The following is a 19520-nucleotide window of genomic DNA, read 5'->3' as shown; positions in this document are numbered from 1 at the left end:
CTCAAAAGTATCAGGATCCTGGAATGACATGATTTAAAGGGCAATTTGAGTGCATTGACTTTAAGGGGTTTTCTGTGGGGTCATTGTCCTGTTAGTTTGCGATAATAACACTGAGACATAATGCAATTAGTGTGTCAATTTTTTTTAATCATTAAGTTTTTTAAATGTCATTTTAATTAAGATGACTGGCTTAACGATTGGGCCCAGTTCTAAATGTTACAGTAGATATTTCACGTACTTGTGCCATGAATAATTGCTATGATCATTATAGCAGTTATGATCCAATTACACATTCTCCAGCCTCATATGATGACTTGTATTCAGAGTATGATACATCAGATTATAAGTACAACAACTGTAAATGTGTGTGCAGTCACACATGATGTACTTCAATTATTTCATAGATTTCCCGAAGAGGGAACACAAAAAATCCAGTGCTCTCAGTAATGACATTCCATTTTGATAATCCTCTTTCCGGGAAATCAAGCATGACTTGTCTAGGATGTTCATTGCTCCAATACCTGAATGAGTCTTCATAAATGTCTGTGTGTGACAGACAGTGAGAGGTGTTTTTGTTTTTAAATCAGAAAAAAGTATTATCAGCGTAATGTTGTCATCTTCCTCTGTGTGTGTACGTGAGTGTGTGTGCCTGAAGATACTTTAATTGTGTACTTAAGGCAAAGTGGGAGAGTTGGCCCAGTATTAAGAAAATCTGAGTTGGACACTTGGACACTTGTGATGCATCATCGGTCAAGAATGTTTCTCACCGTTCCAGCAGAGCCAAGTGCAAATACAGCCAAAAGCAGAGCATATCTGTATGAAATGACCTATCTACACATTCCTACACATCCCCTTTGCCTTCATATTACTCAGTAATAAATGCCGTACAAATGTCCCTGGCTCCTGGCTCTTGTTGACTGGTGAATGGGCACAGTGACCTGGAATTGTGCATTATTCAATGTGCACAATAGGAGCAGAATGCAAACAGCTGCTGAACTGAAGCCGGCACCACCACTGCCACAGCAGGCACGAGTGGAGTTCAAGAATGCCTGCCAACGGGTTGTCTCTTCGAAAGGGGGAAAAAAATAAAGCAGGAGAGTTGAGCAGAGAGAGTCTTTTAACACGCGAGGCCTGCTTGATGCTTTAAGAGAGTGGCTGCCCCTTCCACCTCTCCTTTGTGGGGGAATGAGCTGTGAAGTACGAATGAACTGGCAATTCCCCCATCAGGCGCTTTAACACAGCTTGGCACCGGTCCTATGCAGAGAGAGAGAGAGTTCTCATCTAAATACAGGGAGGGAGGGAACAGGTGAGAATTTCCTGTTGCAGGGGCTGGCTGAAATGGCACTTGGATAGTACCTATGTCAGTACTAAGAAGGAGAGTAAAAAATCTTTAATTAAAAGCGAGAGTTAATGGCATTCTGGACTTAAAGGCTTTAGCGAATCTGTTGCCGGTGGGGGTTAGTGGGCGATCTCGGCATGTCTGTCGTCAGGCCCTCCCTCTCTCTCCCTCTCGCTTTCTCCTGGCAGATTCCAGTTGAAAGTTAATTGGATGGGGAGAGGTCTGAGGCAGGCTGCGTTGAGGCCCATTAGTGATTCCCCTGTCGAATGCAGAGCCACGAGGATCACAGACTCACAAATAGGCGGATTAAAATAATCAATAGACTTCACTTACCTCCAACACATTCACACAAGTGCATGGCTGCCCGGTCTGAGCATGGACACAAATACTCTCTCTCTCTCCCTCTCTCTCTCTCTCTCTCACACACACACACAAACACACACACAGGTACACAAACAAGCATAGGCGGAAAAAAAATATTCAGTAATTAGTAGAAACCCAATTCAGCACTGGGGTATGATACCTGCCTCTCATTCCTCACTTGCCCTCTCTTACACACACACACACACACACAAACACACAAGTAGCAGAGATAGCTAATGAGGGGGAATAGTTGACTGCTTGAGAGAAGGAAGGCAAAGGAAGGAAAAGGTCAGTGAGCTGCTGAAGGGCTGATCTGGCCCCACAAGCACACATTTTTTTACCAGAGGTTTTAGCTGCAGGGTCTGACACAAACAACCCTCTAATTTCAAGTTCAGGACAATGGCCTTATTTAGGGATTGATAAATTGTGAGTAGCCTATGCATGTTTACAATTATTCTCAGGTACAATAATTAGACAACAAGAAATAATCCTCACACAAAGCAAATGCAAGCAACTAAAGTAATTGTAAACCAAATAAGGTTTATAATATAGTACACACACACACACACACACACAAAAAGAGAGAGAGTAGATGTGATGCATGAAAAATACAGCCTGCTTACGGTAGGTAGCCTAGCCTACGCTGAGCAGAGATTACAGTTTTTCTCGATCGTTTTGATACCTGTGTCAACTCTGAAATCACGTTCTCAAAACAGATAACACCCGTGTCTGAACAAAAGCACTCTGGACAAAATGACACATTTTGCTTGCAAAAGGCTGTTGCTCTCTCAAAACACTTAAAACATGCAGCAAAAGCAAATCTTGCCTTCAAACACTACAACTTGTTGGCAATTCAAAAACACTCTTTAATCAATCATTACACACTAGACAACAAAATTCAAAATCTAGTTCTCAAAATGAACAAAAACTGTGAAAAGACAAAATGTACTGAATAAAAAAATTATTTATTAATTCCTCCCAAGATGTAACTGCCATTGACATGTAAGACATACAGTAAATACCTAGCAAGATACAGTACATTTCATTGAACTACTTGTAATTTTTCATCAAAATAGACCTACAGTAAACACCTTTTGTACTGTTTTCTCCACCAAATAGGCAATACAGTACTTTGTCTAAATGTGCATTACTGTAGATCCATAGGCCTTGCAAATAGCAACACAGAACAGACATCTCTTATACAACCCCAAAACAGAAAAAGTTGGGACGTTGTGTAAAATGTGAATAAAAACAGAATGTAATAATCTGCCACTTTCTTAAACTCATATTTCGTTGCAAAAAGGACACAGACAACATATCAAATGTTGAAAATGACAAATTTGACCATTTCATGGAAATTTATGTTAATTTCGAATTTGATACCAGCAACATGTTTCAAAAAAAGTTGGGACGGGGCTAACAAAATGCTAGAAAAGTTGTGTAATGATACAGAAAACAAAAGGAGGAATATTTCACAACTAATTAAGGTAACTGGCAACACGATTGGATATGAAAAAGAGCATCCCAGAGAGGCAGGGTCCCTTAGAAGTAAAGTTGTAGGGGTATTCTTCACTCTGTGTAAACCTGTGTGCACAAATGATGAAACAATTTTTAATGTTTCTTAAGATGCAATTGTGAAGTATTTGGGGAGTTCATCATCTACAGGACATAATATTATTAAAACATTCAGAGAATCCAGAGAAATCTTAGCAAACAAGGGAAAGAGCTGAAAAACAAATTGGATGGTCTTTTGGACCTCAGATGGCACTGCATCAACACCAGACCTGTTTCCAGACCTGTCATTGTTGGGGCTCAGGAAAACCTCTGATTTGTCTATGTACACAATTTGATACTCAATTCAAAAACTGCAGCCAAGATTGTAACAGTCAAAACAGCCAACATTGTATTGAGACATGATACAGAAAATACCACCATCTTATCTGGGCCTAAAATGGACTGAGGTAACATGGAAAAAGGCCCTGTGTTTATACCAATCACAATTTGCCATTTTTTTGAAAATCATGGACTCATCTGGGCTAAAGAGGAGAGGCCTATTCAAGTATCCAACCTATCCAACTTGTTTTAGTGTTCAGTTCAAAACCCAACATCTATAATGGTGTGGAGGAGCATTAGTGCCTACAGCATGGTCATCTTGCACATTTGGCAAAGCACACTCAATTCTGAATGATGTATACAGGTTTTGAGCAACATATACTCCCATCCAGGCAATGTATTTTCCAGGGAAGACCTTGAATATTTCAGGAAAACAATGCCAAAATTAATTCTGCACATATTTAAATAGTATTTCTCCACAGAGGAAGAGTCCAGGTGCTAAAATGGCCTGTCTGCAGTCCAGATTTGTCTAATTAGGTGCATAATGGAATGACTAAGAATACCCCATGCTGTTGAGCAACTGAAATCCTATCGGGACGGGACGACGGGGAGTAATGGGACAACATTTCACTCTCAAAACTCTAGTAACTGGTCTCCTCCTCTGAATTTCCCCTTGGGGATCAATAAAGTATCTATCTATCTATCTATCTATCTATCTATCTATCTATCAGTTCCTAAACATTTACAATATTTTGTTAATTGAAGAGTTGAAGCAGCACAGTGGTAAACATGCTCCTGTACCAACTTTTTTTGAAACATGTTGCTGGCATCAAATTTAAAATTAACATATATTTTCCATGAAATAGTCCACATTTTCATTTTCAACATTTGATATATTGTCTATGTCCTTTTTGCTGATAAATATTGGTTTACGAGACTTGTATATTATCACATTCTGTTTTTATTTGCATTTTACACAATGCACTTTTCTACACTTTTTCTGTTTTGGGGTTGTATATAATGAATGATTGCTGATTGAAGAATTGTGCAAAGGAGTTTCACACAGGTGTATCAGAGATTCAGACTTATGCAAAAAATCTATACCACCTGTGAAAATATGTTTTCCTTTTGTTTAGCATGGGAAAACCAATAGAGTTTGGGGCTTTTGAATGACACCTATGTTACTGTTTTGCAAAAGGGTGTGAGAAATGTGTGAACCCAATGAAAATGTGTGAACACATTCGCAAGAGATGACTTCTGCTGTGCAAAGAAAGTAGTCATGAAGACCAAGTGGATTCCAGTTTACTTAAGCAGGTAAAAGCAATCGAGAAAAACTGTAAATGCCAGTCCCCTGCTGTCAGACAGGTTGTCAGGTTGACGATTTACAACAGAACTGATATTTTCGAACATTAATCCAAACGATTGTAACCGAGTTAACGTCAAAATCTAGGCTACTTTCTGTGTAGGCCTATGCTCTCAGAATAATCTTTTGTCGAACGTTACAAAGTTATGAAGAATAGCACGAAGTTTAGACTTACAGTTTTTCTTAGTCGCTTTGGTGCTTTTCTCAATCAGAATAAAAATTCTCATAACTATTAGTTCAACCTCCACAACATTTAGTCATTTGTGCACATCATAGTAGCAATTTCTACTTTCTCTGAACAAATTGCAAATGCTTTTGAACATGTATCAGTTGCTTTGTCATGTCAGTCAAAATGAACTATATGGCTGCTGAATAGTCGTTCCCAATAAAACGAATAGGCTAGTCTTCATTTCATTGCTTGAGTCATTACATACAAAATTGGTGAACTAGTTATCAAATTCTGTCACAATGCTGTAGAATTGCAAAGTGCATATAGCCTACAGTAAAACTGTGAAACGTAGGCTACATATTCAGTGTCTTGTAGCCTACTCACCTAGGCTACTCCCCTCAGTTTGCATTGGAAAACACTGAGAGCATAAACTGTCGTAATGAAAACATGACAAAGCCATTTGACTCTTGTTCATAAACAATGGTGTCAAGACTTCTCATTTTGATGACACTGGCAGTTTTATTGACATAAATACTTGCTTTTGAGGAATGGACTATCCATTTTGAGCAAGTGACGTGCTTTTGCAGGTTATCCACTAGGTTTTGCAGTTTGCACTAATTGTTTTGAGAAATGCACTAACTGCTGTGCAAATGTTAATAGCGATGTGAGAAAAGCACCAAAGCGACTGAGAAAAATTGTAAAGGTGATTACTGACTCAACAGCGCCGCCCAGCGTCTTTTAAAAAGACGTGGTGCCATGGAGCCTAATTTGGTTCAAACTGATGGTTGGAATATTGAATCCTGCTTAATGCTGCCTGTTACATTAATGGTTTCCCTATTAGGTAGCAGACTAGAAAGTGTTCTTAATGACACAGCTCGATGGTAGGGAAATTAAGTCTGAAAGAGATTAGAAATATATTAGGTTAGTCTAAATTGGTTCTAAATACCATTTACATGGAAAATCAGTACCATCTCACACATACAAGGAATGCTGATTGATATATTAACCTTTTCTCTATTAAAAGGTAATTAGGTTTACCATTTTAGAGATGGAACATGTATCAGTACTATGGTCTATGAATATGCGTTCATCAAAATGAAACTTCACAGGCTTTTTACCCCAGCCTTGGAAAAACCAAAAGGTTTTATCTCTGAATTCTCATATACTTTTTCCAATCAATTCATCATTTCTGTAAATGCTTAAAACAGCTTTAAAATTATATTTATTAACAGCACTTCATAACCTGCCGGTAACGACAGAGATTTAAGTGTGAATTATAGAAATATGTTAAAAGAAGATGCACAGACATTTTAAATCAGTTAAAGGTTCGTTTTTATTCAAACATGGAATCTTACATGGGGTTTAAGAACATAAAACCTTTGTGAGATTAATTGGTCTTCACTTCAAATTCATGATTGGTTGCCTCGGACATCGATCTTCTGCATAGCACTGGCAATGAGGGAGTGTTGAAGAGAGAACCAGACGGAGCCTGTTCTGACCATATTTGGCCAGGCCACTGGGGCATTGTCTCTCGATCACTCTCTCTCTCACACACACACACACACACACACACACACACTCACTCACGCACACACACCCTTCTCATGCCAGTGGGCAAGCATTGCAAGTGAACTGTGGCGTTTAGCAGGAGTGGGGCGGCTGTGCTGCATCTAAGGAGGGTATTATTATTGCAGGTTGGTGTCAGCACACAGTATGGTTCTCTCTCATGCAGGTCTGATTCCAGAGCGCCAGGGGAGAAAAGACAAAGACAGCAGGGGCAGGAGTCAAAGTGAGAGGGGCGGGGCGGGATAAAGGCACTTCTGAAAAGAAAACCCAAATGAGGACCAATGCAAGAGAGCCGGGGGCTTCAAGAGAGGTGCATTGGCTTCAGGGAATGGACAAAAGAAAAAGGTGTGCACATGCAACAGAAATGTGTCAGGAAAAAAAATAAAAAAACACACAAAACAAAAACAAAAAAATTATGCAAAAAGGGGAATGAAATAATAATAATAATAGAAGCACAAAATGCCATGGTCCTGCATCTTCAACCGTTCATGACCATCCTGACGAGCTCTGTGTAGAGAGGAGAGAGAGAGAGCAAAGTCAGACCAATCAGCCGACAGTGGAGGGGATCCAGGCCCCATCTACAGCATAAACTCCTGTCAACACACAGTGCTTGTTGCAGCTCCCTTTATGGAACAGAACTACAAGACTTCCCCTTCCCATTATATCTTTGGGACTGACTGTTTACGGAGTCTGTAAACTATTTTTAAGCACAGGGGTATAGAGCCTTGAGAAAGGAATTCCTTACCATAATTGCACTGATAACTGATAACTATTATGAAACAGTGCAATTATCATATTCAATTCATTCTGACAGCCAAAAGTACAAAACAGTGAATACAATGCATTTAATGACACCCAAAACTTCTTTGATTTGTGTATAATCTTCTCTGTGCCTAAGACTTTTTTGGCCTTTGTGAGATGCTGTAGCAGGGGGCTGGTCCCCATTCCTTTTTTTTTTTTTTTTTTAAATCACACCACCATTTTACCACACACACACACACACACACACACACACACACACACACACAGAGAGAGAGAGAGAACATGTTCAGTCACACAGGAGAGGAAAAAAAGCCACAGGAGAAATGGAGTGAGAGATCGTCTCTATCTCCTACTCAGCCAGAGAGCTCAAGGGGGAGGAGGGTTGACCAGTTCTAGGATTCAAGAATCGGTTAGAAAAGCTCCTCCAGGTATCTCGTCTATGAGAAGCAGAGATGAGGCTAGGCCCCGGAGAGAAAGGAAGGAACCGGAAGGATCAAGGAGCACAATGGGATGGGGGCTAGAAAAAGAGCATGAAGTACAGACAGGTCTTTAGGGGCCCAGCTATCAACCAGTGTCCATCAGGAGGAAAGGCCAACGCCAGCAGAAGAGCAGCTCACTGCAACGGGTCGGTTAGTGAGGACGGGGGGGCGACAACGGCATGTCCAGAGAGCAGAGGTCTGATGGAAAGGTCAAGCCCATAGTCACAGAAATGACTTGAGTCCATCGCGTGTGGTTTGGGAAACCATTAAATGAACAGAAGACTTGTTTGTCTACAAAGTCAGTCGATGCACTCACTATGCTAACGCTAAGTGACGCCACTTGTTTGGGTGCGGCCAATTGCGCATATTCTTGTCTGAGGGAACGGAATGACTGGATAAACCTGTAGATGATCCTTCTGCCCCATTGACAGCAGCCATCATTGTCTTCCTGCTCTCTAGCCGTGCTGGTTGTCGCTCCCCTGCCCTGCCCTGCCCTTCAGCACTAGACCTGTGATGCCCCTGAGCCCGGCCAGTGGGAGCAGAGGGGCTGCCCGACACATGCAGAGGGCATGCTGCAGCCAGGGCCAGAGACAGGGCTGCCGAAGAGGAGGATGAAGAGGAGGGAGAGAGAGAGAGGGAGAGAGAGAGAGGAATGGGAAAGGAGTAATAGATCAAAAACGAGTCGAAACCTCCACGCTCCACAAAACTAAAAAAAGCAACCCAGCCGACACGCTCTCCTACCGCAGCCGCCGGCCCAGTCACCCCCCTGTAAGAGGTGGAACCTCCCGTCGCCAGATTCAACTACCGTTTAAAAAAAAACAGAAGGCCAACTGTAAAGGTGACCTTCATTTAGTTCCCTAATGGTTTAGTGGTGCCCATTTGGCAGCAGTTGCTGCACAGGGGTGAGGGCTGCTGGCTGGCTGGCGCGTGGCCGTATGGTGCAGTGGTGTATGGATGTGGAGGCCCGCTCTCCTCCGCTGGAGGCGCTGCCGGTAGGGACGGTGCTGGAGGTGTGGGCGGGCGGAGGGGGGGGGGGGGTTGAGCCCGTACCCGGCACTCAGCCAGACATGATGTGGCGAACGAACGCTGTGGAGGGAGAACAGGTCACAGAAGACATCAAACAGCGGTCATTAGCCCTTCTTCACCCCAGGCACGGGGTTCTCGCTTACACTACAAGTACTGTTACTTGTCACCTCTTATCAGCACTTAACCGCCATCACAGAGCCCCTGTAACTGAGAACGTAAGGCAGCCTGGTGATCTCAATGGGACAATGACTTGCTGCCGTTTGGTTGGTTGCCATGTCCTTTTTAGAATCCACAATTTACATGTATGTCAGATAACCTGTATCACCACTTAAAGGTAAACTTTGCAAGATGATGTAACCATGATGTTGCCATAAAAGGGCCCCATTTGTAAGTTAGTGTGTGTGCCTCTAATTCTATTGAGTCACTGAATGGACAAATTAGGCATGCTTTCCCAACACCAGAAAATGATCTTGCAGTATGCCTTTAAGTGTGATTTCTTTCTAGTTGCAAGGACTTTCTTCAGACATCTCTCCACAGGGGGTGTTAAGTCAGTTTATGAAAGTAATTCAGTTCCAGAATCTTGACATTCTGCACTGCCATTGTTATTCCGAGCACATGCTGCTCACATGGCGGGTAAACAAACAAACAAAACAAACAAACACTAGTGGCAGGCAAACAATTGGTTAGGCAGTCACAGTTTCACTTCAACAAAAGGTGGCGCATTTTTATTCCGGATCCATACACACTACCGTCCCTTCTCTCACCTTCGTAGTTGATGCAGCCGTTGGCATCCTCATGTCCTGCTAAGAGCGTCTCTACCTCTTCCTCGGACATCTTCTCCCCTACAGAGACAGAGAGAGAGAGAGAGAGAGAGAGAGAAAGAAAGAAAGAAAGAAAGAAAGAAAGAAAGAAAGAGAAAGAGAGAGAAAAAGAGACAGACAGAGAGAGAGAGAGAGAGAGAGAGAGAGAGAGAGAGAGAGAGAGAAAGAAAGAGAAAGAGAGAGGAGAGAAGCGGACGGTCACATTCATGCTTCTCTAGCTTACTATAAACATCACAAGTATAATACAGACGCAAATGACGAAGTTTGAAGGGCTGTAAGAAGGGCACTCGCCCCTCTACCTGATGGGACTCTGCTGAGCCAGGCCGGCTGACCTGATTACACAGGAAGTTAAAAATACCCCTCCTCCCCGGAGCACGGCGGGCTTACCCAACGTGGTGAGGACATGGCGGAGCTCGGCGCCCATGACCGTGCCGTTGCCCTCCTTGTCGAAGACGCGCAGGCCCTCCACGAAGTCCTCAAACGAGCCCTGGTCCTTGTTCTTGGCGATGGCCTGCAGCATGGGCAGGAACTGCTCAAAGTCCAGCATCTTGTGGTTCATCTCTGGAGAGAGGAGGAGTTCAGGAAATACATCAACTCTTTATGCAACATCAGAAAGCCTGGCTTCCATGGGGAAAAAAATTTTCACAATTCAAAGTCATCAGAGGAGATAGCCTATAACTAATGTTTACTCAAAGGGTGAGAGTACTGCTGTGGTGAAAGGCTGCTCACCCTCGGCTTTGGGGTTGCCCAAGACCTTGAGCACCTCGGCGTTGACGGGGTTCTGGCCGAGAGCGCGCATGACGTCCCCGCACTGGCTAAAGCTGATCTTGCCATCGCCCGTGCGGTCGAAGAGGAGGAAAGCCTCTTTGAACTCTGATGACAGAGAGAGAGAGAGAGAGAGAGAGACACAGCCAATGAGAATGCCTCTTAAACAACAAGTCTGAAGTGAAATACTCATTAGAGGTCTACAGTGAATGACTGTGAGAGCGAGGAAGACAGGACATAGGGATGAGAGATGAGAGGAACAGGTAGAAAAAGCAGATGAGAAAGGTAGACCAGAAACCAATGAGCTGTGTGGATTGGGGGTTAATAAACTAAATTAAATGGATAATGAACACGATTCACATGCACGGGATGAACCAAAGCAGCACAGCCACAGCCACGATAAGGCCAAACTGACCCGGTCATCAACACTCAACTCAAGGAACTGAAAATAAGCCTGCTGAACCACAGCTTGGGAGGAAAATGAGCTGGAACACTACAAAAGAGTAGACATCAATATTAATGCCACTGACCGCTTCTATTGACCTGCTCTACACAAGGAGGGGAGGAGTCAGTGGTGAAATCTTATCTGCCCTACCTGCTCCCAGCCAAGACAGGTTGATTAAATCTAATCAGACGACAGGTAATAACAATGCGATGAGCTAAAGGGCCAGAGCGAAAGCCTTCAGCCGCTCTACACCAGGCCTGTTAAGGCCAGGACCAGGAGACACAAGGCACAACAAACACTGCAAACAAGCACCGACTGGAGTGAAAGCAGACACACCACTCTGATGTCATAGCTACATACCACAGGCAAAGTAAGCACATTCAGTTAGTCTCACATTCCAGACTTGCATCAATTTCTAAGGACATTGCATCTGACAAACTTACTGTATATAGAATACAAATGACAAACAATAACCATGAAAGTGCAGTGCACATTATGCTACTGAAAGCATTGCAACCAAGATCTGTCACTCAACAAAATCCACATAGGCATTTGGCAACAGGCCCAGCCTTGCAAAAACACATGATTTTGTCATGTCACTTGTCAAATTGAAAAACAGGAAGTAAGAAAACTGAGAAAGTTTAGACTTAAACTACGATAAAACTCTAGCAATTAATTCACATGGGGCTCCATTCTATTCCCCAGAGTCCAGACTGTGTTGTTTTCCTCTTCCTGTTGGCTGGAATGTGCCTGTTCCATGCCTTCCTCAGACTAGAGCTCTTTCACCATATAAGGCAGTGGCGAATAGCGGGAGGAGTGAGAGGTATTATGTCAAGCGTGCTAGGCCTACACTAAACAGCGGATGGAACTCGTCAACTCCAGCGCCGAAGCCCTAAAAAGGCAACAGTGACCGAGTGCATAATGAGTCAGTGAAGTTAAGGATAAGAGTTTGAAAGGCTAGAATATACAGCTGTTGTCTTACAGCAACATAATGCAGACATATTAACGTTAAGAATATGAAGCAAGAAGAAACACAAAGTAAGACGCCATATATAGGCCTACAGATTCCTGTACCTCTTAACATTAGCTGTCGCCTACTACATTCCAAAACAAAACTAGGCGCTCATATGAAAACAAATTGGGATCAGTGGAATCGGTAACACATGGCAAGATGTGATATGACTTAAATGTGCCCACGTTCTCATATCTACATGTTGCACAATATGATGCAGCAACCGGTCTACAATACAGCTGACTATAATGCACACTGCCACAGAAATTAGTTTGAAGTTAACGTTACTGTCTGGATTAAGGTCACACAACCCAAACTGAAAATCATATTAACAAACTAATGTGATTGTGTTGAAGCATGCGTTGGAGGGCACTGACAACACGAAACACTGCAAATGACTTCAAATGGGTGGCACGGGTTTGTTTAAGAAATATGCCTAATTTAGAGCCCTTGTTCAGACTCACCGTGGATTTGATCCAAGTTAAATTCAATCTGTAAAGGACAAATTTCAGCAGAAGGAATACAACAAAAGCAAGAAGGAAAGGGGGGTCAGAGTCAGACCACAACTAAAGGAATGAGAATAAGATGGTGATGTCGCAAGGTGGGAAAAGGTAAAGAAAAGGTAGATGGACGAGGCACTGGCATGCAATTCTGACAGCGTTTCACTCACCAATAATCTGATCTTCTGAGAAGTCCGACTGTTTAAAGAAAAGGTCGTGATGAGCATGGTGCGAGGTATGATCAATGAAATGTGTAACGTCAATTAAGATCAACAAACGAGTCTCAGTTTCCTTATAAAGATGTGGCCTTAACGTTAACCTGAAAATTCATGGGGTTATATGGCTACATTAGCATGTGGTTAGCTAACAACAGTACAGACAACCGAAAGCCAGATAACCTCACAGATAGCGGTCTCGTGAAAGTCCAACACATTTCAGAGGACGAAACATACACAAAAGCCAAATTATCACCTGAATACTGTTCCTAACTAAGTCATCTGCCTTGTTCTCTATGTTGGCGAAACTTAGCCTGCTGAGCTAACACTGAAGACTAGCTAGCTAGCTTCTACAAGATGTTGCTTAGCGGATGCAGCGTTAACAAGAAAACGTTTAATTTCTTAGGCGCCTAAGGAGCTACGTTCTTTTCTGAGATCATTAGCTTGTACTGGATGATCATTTGGACAAATGTTGCATCGCAAATTAACACATTTTGGGAGAATTTTTCATTTGGGTGTGGCCAATTCAAACATTACCCAAGCCAAACGTCAGTAACATCAGCTAGCTTACTACTAATGTTAGTTCTTCGATATTAGCCCGCTAAACCCCCACATGCTAACGTTAACATCAACTGGCTAAACATCCACGAACCTACACAATGAGAGAGATGTTTGATCAGATATCAACTTGAGCGTATAACTACAAAATATATGTTGAGCTAGTTCAAATAATCAAAAAGGGAAAAGTCCACTAGCCTACCATGTCTGCAGTTGGAGGGGAGAGTCGTTTCACAGACCGAGAGCAGAGACAGGAATGTGAGAAGTAGGAAGTAAGTGGGCCAAAAAGAGAAGACAAACCCGTCAGAGCATGCCCAGTAAAGGCATGGGCCGGGATCTGTAACTTGACCCCTTAGTATGTGGAAGACAAGACACTCCCTCATTTGGATTGATGTTATCTAACCACAGCTGGATCTGAAGTTTTTTTGCCAATTGGTGGTGATTTTAAACAAGCGTATTGTTTTGTGTTTTTAATGAGATAGGCTAATGCACAATGTTAGAAATACTAAAATCAGGTCAATGAAAGGTGTTGATGAGAGTGAGTGACATGGCGGTGAGTAGGCTTATAGCACAGCATATAATGTCTTTAATTTCACAGTTCTGGTAGGTTATTTTAGATAGATTGATCCCCAGGGGAAATTCAAAACAGCAGCATTGCCTTTGCAGCAGCATAGGCAATTGTAGGCTATGTTATAGCACTGGTTCCCACAATAAGTGATGTAGCCTATACGCCTTATGTTTTAGCCTACCATTGAGAGTAGCCTATTGAAATCAGAATTCATATTTTTTTATATTCATAAGTAGTTTTATACCCTTATCTTACAGTCAGAATTGTGGCTGGATAGAAGAATTCAATGAAGTCAGTCAGCATTTTCTCTATGATCTGCTCAGCATGACTGTGTTTAGGCTACATGTCATTCTGTTCTGTTCAACCATCTTTGTGGAGGGGGACTAATGTTTTTGCAGTGTGTCACTGTTCTGCATAAGGATTAGAGGTTACTCTGGATTGCTAGGTTAGCATTAATCAGGTCTGATTCAGTGTGGTCCACACAAGATGGGATGACTAACACCATCTCTCATCCACCTGGAAGAATTGACCCCTGACTATTTGCTTGTACAGTTAAATCAGCTGGTGGATCTTTATGTCAAGTCATGCTGCCTCTCCCTAGATGTAGCCTATACTATTGTAAATTAAAACTCTGTTACTGATTTCTCTACCAATGCCTGACTAGTAATTACAGGAACTTAGGGGCCGTTTACACGAAACCGCCGGGTGGATTTTATCTTACCCCTTTCACACCTTTAACGACTCCGGCAAGAAAAAACCTTGCGTGTACACACAGAGGTGTAACCGGCTAAGTGTGCTGTAGTGCATATGCCAGACCAGTCGATGGCGCCGCTGTGCAGAAGCTTCACGATAGTTTCGCGTGAATCGCGTAGAAGAAAACATTGTTGAAACAGTTTGTTAAGCCAGAGAATGTCTAATAAGTGCTCTGGTTAAGCAGTTGCATGAAATAAGGAGACTAATTAAGTTAAACTAATAAAGTTAATTTTCAAGGTATGTGACTGCTATGTGAAATGTCAAATGCTTAGCCTACGCATTGCATTAGGTCTGAGCACCACTGGAGAAAACACTAACAAGCAGTAAGCTAATGTTTAACTAAGTTAAGCTAACGTGTGCTTCTAACTTACCACTAAAGGCTGATAGGCTACATTGTGCACATAAATCATGACGGGGGAAAGAAAGACATTTTAATATGATAAATAAATGGTTTGGTTTGTTTTGACAAGCAGCATGTCAGGTCGAGTGCCGTGGCTGAGTTGAGAGGTGGGGCTATGTCGTCATAAAGTTGCCGGCTTCGCACCTACACGGCACTGTCTAGCCGGCGGTCTCAAAAGTTCCCACTTCGGAAGCCGGTTTCAAAAGCTATCGGTTTCAGTCTCCTAAACTGCCGGCGTCGTGTACACGCAAGGCGTAACCGTTAACAAAACCTCACCGGTTTCACAAAAACCGACGTCGTGTGCACGGCCCCTTAGTTATAGGAACAGTCATTGCCATTTGCATTCGCACTGGCTAAGTGGCCATAGGAACTGGTTGCAAATTGGCCATTAAACTTAGGTTGACAGTGGGCGTGACTTATAAGTTGGACCAATCAACATATAGACTTAGGTCACAAGGGTTCCTATGCGGAAAAGGGAAAAGGGAAAGCGCCTTAGGTCCTCATTCATCTGTGGTGTTACCATCACCATTAAGTATGATGGTAGTTTGGCACTCAACAAATTGTACATGCTGTTGAGATTTGAACCCAACTTTGCAATTAAGTATACACCAAATGGAATAACTTATGATCCAGATAGTAGTAGAAATTAACAGAAAATCAACAGTGCACTGGCAGCCATGTTCCTTTTCATCAGTGTTATCGGCAGAATGAAGGATAACCCATTAACCCATACAACTAAAAATCTAAACAAAAACATATCATATATACAGTATATATATATATATATATATATATATATATATATATATATATATATATATATTGAATTGATATACAAAAATAAAGTCAGCAGATCATCCATCACCATATATTCAGACACACAGTAGTGGCATCAACTAGGCATGCAGGCTCCTTTTAACAAATTAAGTTGTCAGTGAGAGTGGATACACATAAATTGCATCACATAACATATAACAGTGTTTTACTTAAATTTGGCAACTACTCAGAGTCACATGCAATATGGGCCACTGTTAGAAATGTAAGAGACTTAACCTGACACAATTACAATTTAATTTAATTTTTAAAACATATTTTTGACAATCCTGTAGAGATTGGCTTGCTTCCCGGGCCATCCTTCACTGCTCTAATTTTAGACAGTGTGTGGGTATCAGACGTAGCTCGCTGGCCAAACAGACAAATCAGTTCTCCACGCTGGAGCAATCCATACCCACCCCACCAGGTCTTGTGCTTCTCTGGGCGCGATGGCACCGTCACTCACCTCCAAAGTGCTAGGGTCAAACGGTGCGTCAGAAGGACGCAGCATGCGGGGCTTCATCTCTGGCGCTGGCTTTGGCGGAGAAGGAGCCTGGGGAAGGGAGGGGAATGGAGGGCCCAGCCGCGGCAGAGTCCCCCCGGACGGAGACTTCTTGATAGACGGTTCCCTTTTAGGTGCCATTACCTCCAGTCAAAACGGTAATTCCTTTTGTCCAGCTGTCTCTCTCTCTCTCTATCTCTCTTCTCCTCCCTGTCTCCGATTGCTTGGGTTGCCGTGAGGAATATGAGTGGGGAACTGTGGGAAAAGAAAGTGTGTCAGATCTGTGACTCTGCTGAGCACCAAAGATACAGAGAGAGAGAAAGAGAGAGGGAGGGAGAGAGAGACCAGGTAGGTGGAAGAGGTTGCAGAGGATGAATATGTGTGAGTGAGATGTCGAGAGACTGCATATGTGTGTGTGGGTGTAGGCTACAGTTCTAGAGAACCATCATGCTATATGTGGTCCCTGTCGTATTTGTATGTGGGTCAGAATTGTGTGTATGTGTGGGTGTTTTTGTGTATGTGTGTGCACGCAAGCACACCTCCCGATATCTAGATGTGTGTGTGTGTGTGTGTTAGAATGCCTGAATTTATTCTGCTTTCCAAAGGGCTATTATTAGCTGTTTCTATTTTCATGTCTGGAATAATAGATTTTCTCTCATCGCTATTCCCTAGACATTTGGTACCCTCGGCTTCTTTCCTGTTCTGATTTGGACACCACGCCTGCAAGACCTACAGGATTCTCTTTGATGGTGATAAGAGAACACATGAAATCAAGCAAACCAAACCAAAATCAGTTAATCTACATTTGATCACCTCCCCATACACATACATTATGAGTCATTGCTCTGAATCATTGTGAATGCCTTTGACATGGACCATCTAAATAAAACAGTTGGTTAGAGTTGGTTTTAACAGATTTACAAGTGTAGCAAGAAGATGTATAATAATTTAATTTGTTTTATTTTACATCCAAAATTGCTTGTCTTCCTTATTTACTATTTGCATTTGTACTAAGGGGAAGAACACATGAAAATGTTATCAGTCGGTCTGTTTGTGACATTAATAACACATTGGGTGGAGTATGAATGATGTGTCTTCTAAATAGCCTATACAATATTTTATAACCTCTATCTGTTTCTCCGTAGACTGTTGATAACGATATCACACATTCATTTTTGCCCTCTGACAATAGTACCACTCGGTGCCGTCCGATTTCATATTTGTCCACCAGTGATCCAGATAATGAACTGATGAGCACTAATTAGGCCAGTCATTCCTTCCCCAGTGAAGCAGTGGGGAGTCTGCCGCAGGCAGCTGGAAATACTTGTTCTTGTCTGTAAAAGGGTTACAGAGAAACTGCATTTCGTGTTTTTCCCTGTGAGAAAAGGGCTACATGGAAAACATTAAGAGTGGAGACTTCAGGGCACTCAGTGTCAGTCTCTGGCATCTCTCGCACCAGCTACATTACTTTGTGATCCGTGTACTGCTCTCCCTCTTGGAATCTGCCTGGAGGGCCATTTCTGGCATATGGGCAAAGTAGGCTAGTTGCTCCATTTTAATGGTAACCTACATAAACGGAAGACGACAAGGGAGCAATCCCATGTACCAGTACTTGCAACTACAGCTCGAGGTTCTCCAAAAACTGAGACTGTTTAAACCAGGGGTCTCAAACACCCGGCCCGCGGGCCAAATCCGGCCCGCGTCCTGCCCAATTCCGGCCCGCGACGTATGACAAAATAATTATGTAATCCGGCCCTTGAGGCTATTAATTGCGACAAACAACGATACTGATTAAAATAGACGATAGATCCAGGTACGGTGACAAATCTCATTTGCAGGCCTACTCTGCTCCACTATGTGCAAGACATCCAGAGCTTGATTCAAACCCAAAATCGCTGCGCAAAGTTTTCAGGAAATAGGCCTACTACACGCGAGAAACACAAAGACGTGCATATGTAATGACGCGGAAGCGATGCATAGTGTTGCAGAAATTGAAGCAGAAATTAAGCAGAAATAGGCCTACACCAAATGTTGAAAAACGTTCACGTGTGATGAAGTCTTAGGTAAGCTATGTTATTCACCTATTCTAATTCTGAAGGAGAATATCCTTTTGGAGATTATGATCGATCGTCTATGACAGTGATAGTCACGGTGCGTCTGTGAATGGAGGTGCGTGTATACAACGGTGTCCACTAAGCATACCATGCTTGTTTCGACCCTCTGCCCAACATAGCTTGGAGGTTGCAGTGGTAATCGTGATGAGTGTCCGTAATGGACGTGGTACAGACAGCAGGGCTAGTAGAAATAGGGCTCTAAAGAACTACAAAGTCACCCGCAATATGATGCGAACTTCTGGGTACTGCAGATTACCCGCGATAGGAACTGTTTGACCAGAATACTTTATTGTAGGCCTATATTGTAGTAATCTATTACTAAACCACAACACCTTAGGTGTTGGTATACATCTTAGGTGTTTTCCTGTTAATTTGTTATGTGGGTAATATGAAAAAAGGAAAGTAAACCTGTCCAGTATTTACTGAAAGGTGCATAATTTGAGGTGCTTGCCATCCAGTGACAAATTAGATGGGTAAATTTACCCCCTTCATAAACTTTTGTTTTACTCAAAGATTTTTACATTTACAGTAGGACTTTATCTGTGACCACTTTCAAGCCATGGCCTTTTGAAATTTTGATAGAAAATTTCAATGGTGTTGCTTTCTTAACCCTGATGCCTAGTTTGCCAGGTTTAAAAAAGTTATGAGAGGAAATATTTTTATTTGGTGTGAAACACACACACATACCTGTTTTTATGTTTTTCATTTATTTTATAATTTGTATTAATATTTATTTTATCATTATTTTATTTATAAGCTAAGGTTGCTAGCACAGGTGTCTAAAACTAGATAAAAACACTTGCAGTTTTGTGTGGTATTTGAAAAAAAGAACATTGCATTTTCAGAAATAGCCGGCCCTCCAATCAGATGACGTTGGCAGAATAGGGCGTGGGATCCGCGTTGCATTGTGGGACGTGGCGGCCATGTTGATGGCTACGCGAACGTTAAAATAACTCTGACATAACGTTGTTGAATGAAGAGACGTAGCTAGAAGTAGAGTTGAGAAAGAATAGATAGAAAAATAGATAGAAGAAATATGTTAAAATCCCGAAAAGGATCTGGAATAATCCCGAAAAGGATCTGGAATTTACCGGGACGCATTCAATAGAGAAGCCAGGTACCGGTATGTTGACAAAATCAGCATTATTAACGGC

General features: G+C 42.3%; 1 protein-coding gene across 4 annotated transcripts; it reads right to left on the bottom strand.

The window, feature by feature from the left end:
- Nucleotides 1–6382: 6382 nt before the first annotated feature.
- On the bottom strand, nucleotides 6383–16393 carry LOC143115189 (myosin light polypeptide 6). 4 transcript variants are annotated; one of them, XM_076277129.1, is made up of 7 exons: nucleotides 13419–13491; nucleotides 12614–12641; nucleotides 10451–10594; nucleotides 10109–10282; nucleotides 9665–9742; nucleotides 8925–8960; nucleotides 6383–7140 (listed from the first exon to the last, which is right to left on the bottom strand). In XM_076277129.1, exons 1-6 carry the CDS (start codon nucleotides 13419–13421, stop codon nucleotides 8932–8934), a joined length of 456 nt encoding a protein of 151 aa, XP_076133244.1. In that variant the 5' UTR covers nucleotides 13422–13491; the 3' UTR covers nucleotides 6383–7140; nucleotides 8925–8931. The 4 variants fall into 4 exon arrangements, with proteins under 4 accessions (XP_076133244.1, XP_076133241.1, XP_076133242.1 ...); XM_076277126.1 differs by lacking the exons at nucleotides 8925–8960; nucleotides 13419–13491 and adding an exon at nucleotides 16217–16393; XM_076277127.1 differs by lacking the exons at nucleotides 8925–8960; nucleotides 12614–12641; nucleotides 13419–13491 and adding exons at nucleotides 12408–12435; nucleotides 16217–16393.
- Nucleotides 16394–19520: the final 3127 nt, after the last annotated feature.

Source organism: Alosa pseudoharengus, unplaced genomic scaffold (genome assembly GCF_046254945.1).
Source record: "Alosa pseudoharengus isolate Yale_2024_CS ecotype anadromous, Long Island Sound unplaced genomic scaffold, YU_APseudo_1.1 YU_APseudo_1.1_scf_9, whole genome shotgun sequence".
Lineage (NCBI taxonomy): Eukaryota > Metazoa > Chordata > Actinopteri > Clupeiformes > Clupeidae > Alosa > Alosa pseudoharengus.
Note: the sequence above shows the minus strand (reverse complement) of the source record. Positions and strands in the feature narration are given on the sequence as shown.

Bases quoted from the DNA above. Each gene is read 5' to 3' on its own strand.
- LOC143115189 (XM_076277126.1), bottom strand. From the start codon at position 16,393: ATGGCACCTAAAAGGGAACCGTCTATCAAGAAGTCTCCGTCCGGGGGG. The intron at 12,642-16,216 runs GTGAGTGACGGT...TTCTTTAAACAG, and splicing joins TTGACCCTAGCACTTTGGAG to TCGGACTTCTCAGAAGATCA. The intron at 10,595-12,613 runs GTGAGTGAAACG...CTCTGTCATCAG, and splicing joins CTCAGAAGATCAGATTATTG to AGTTCAAAGAGGCTTTCCTC.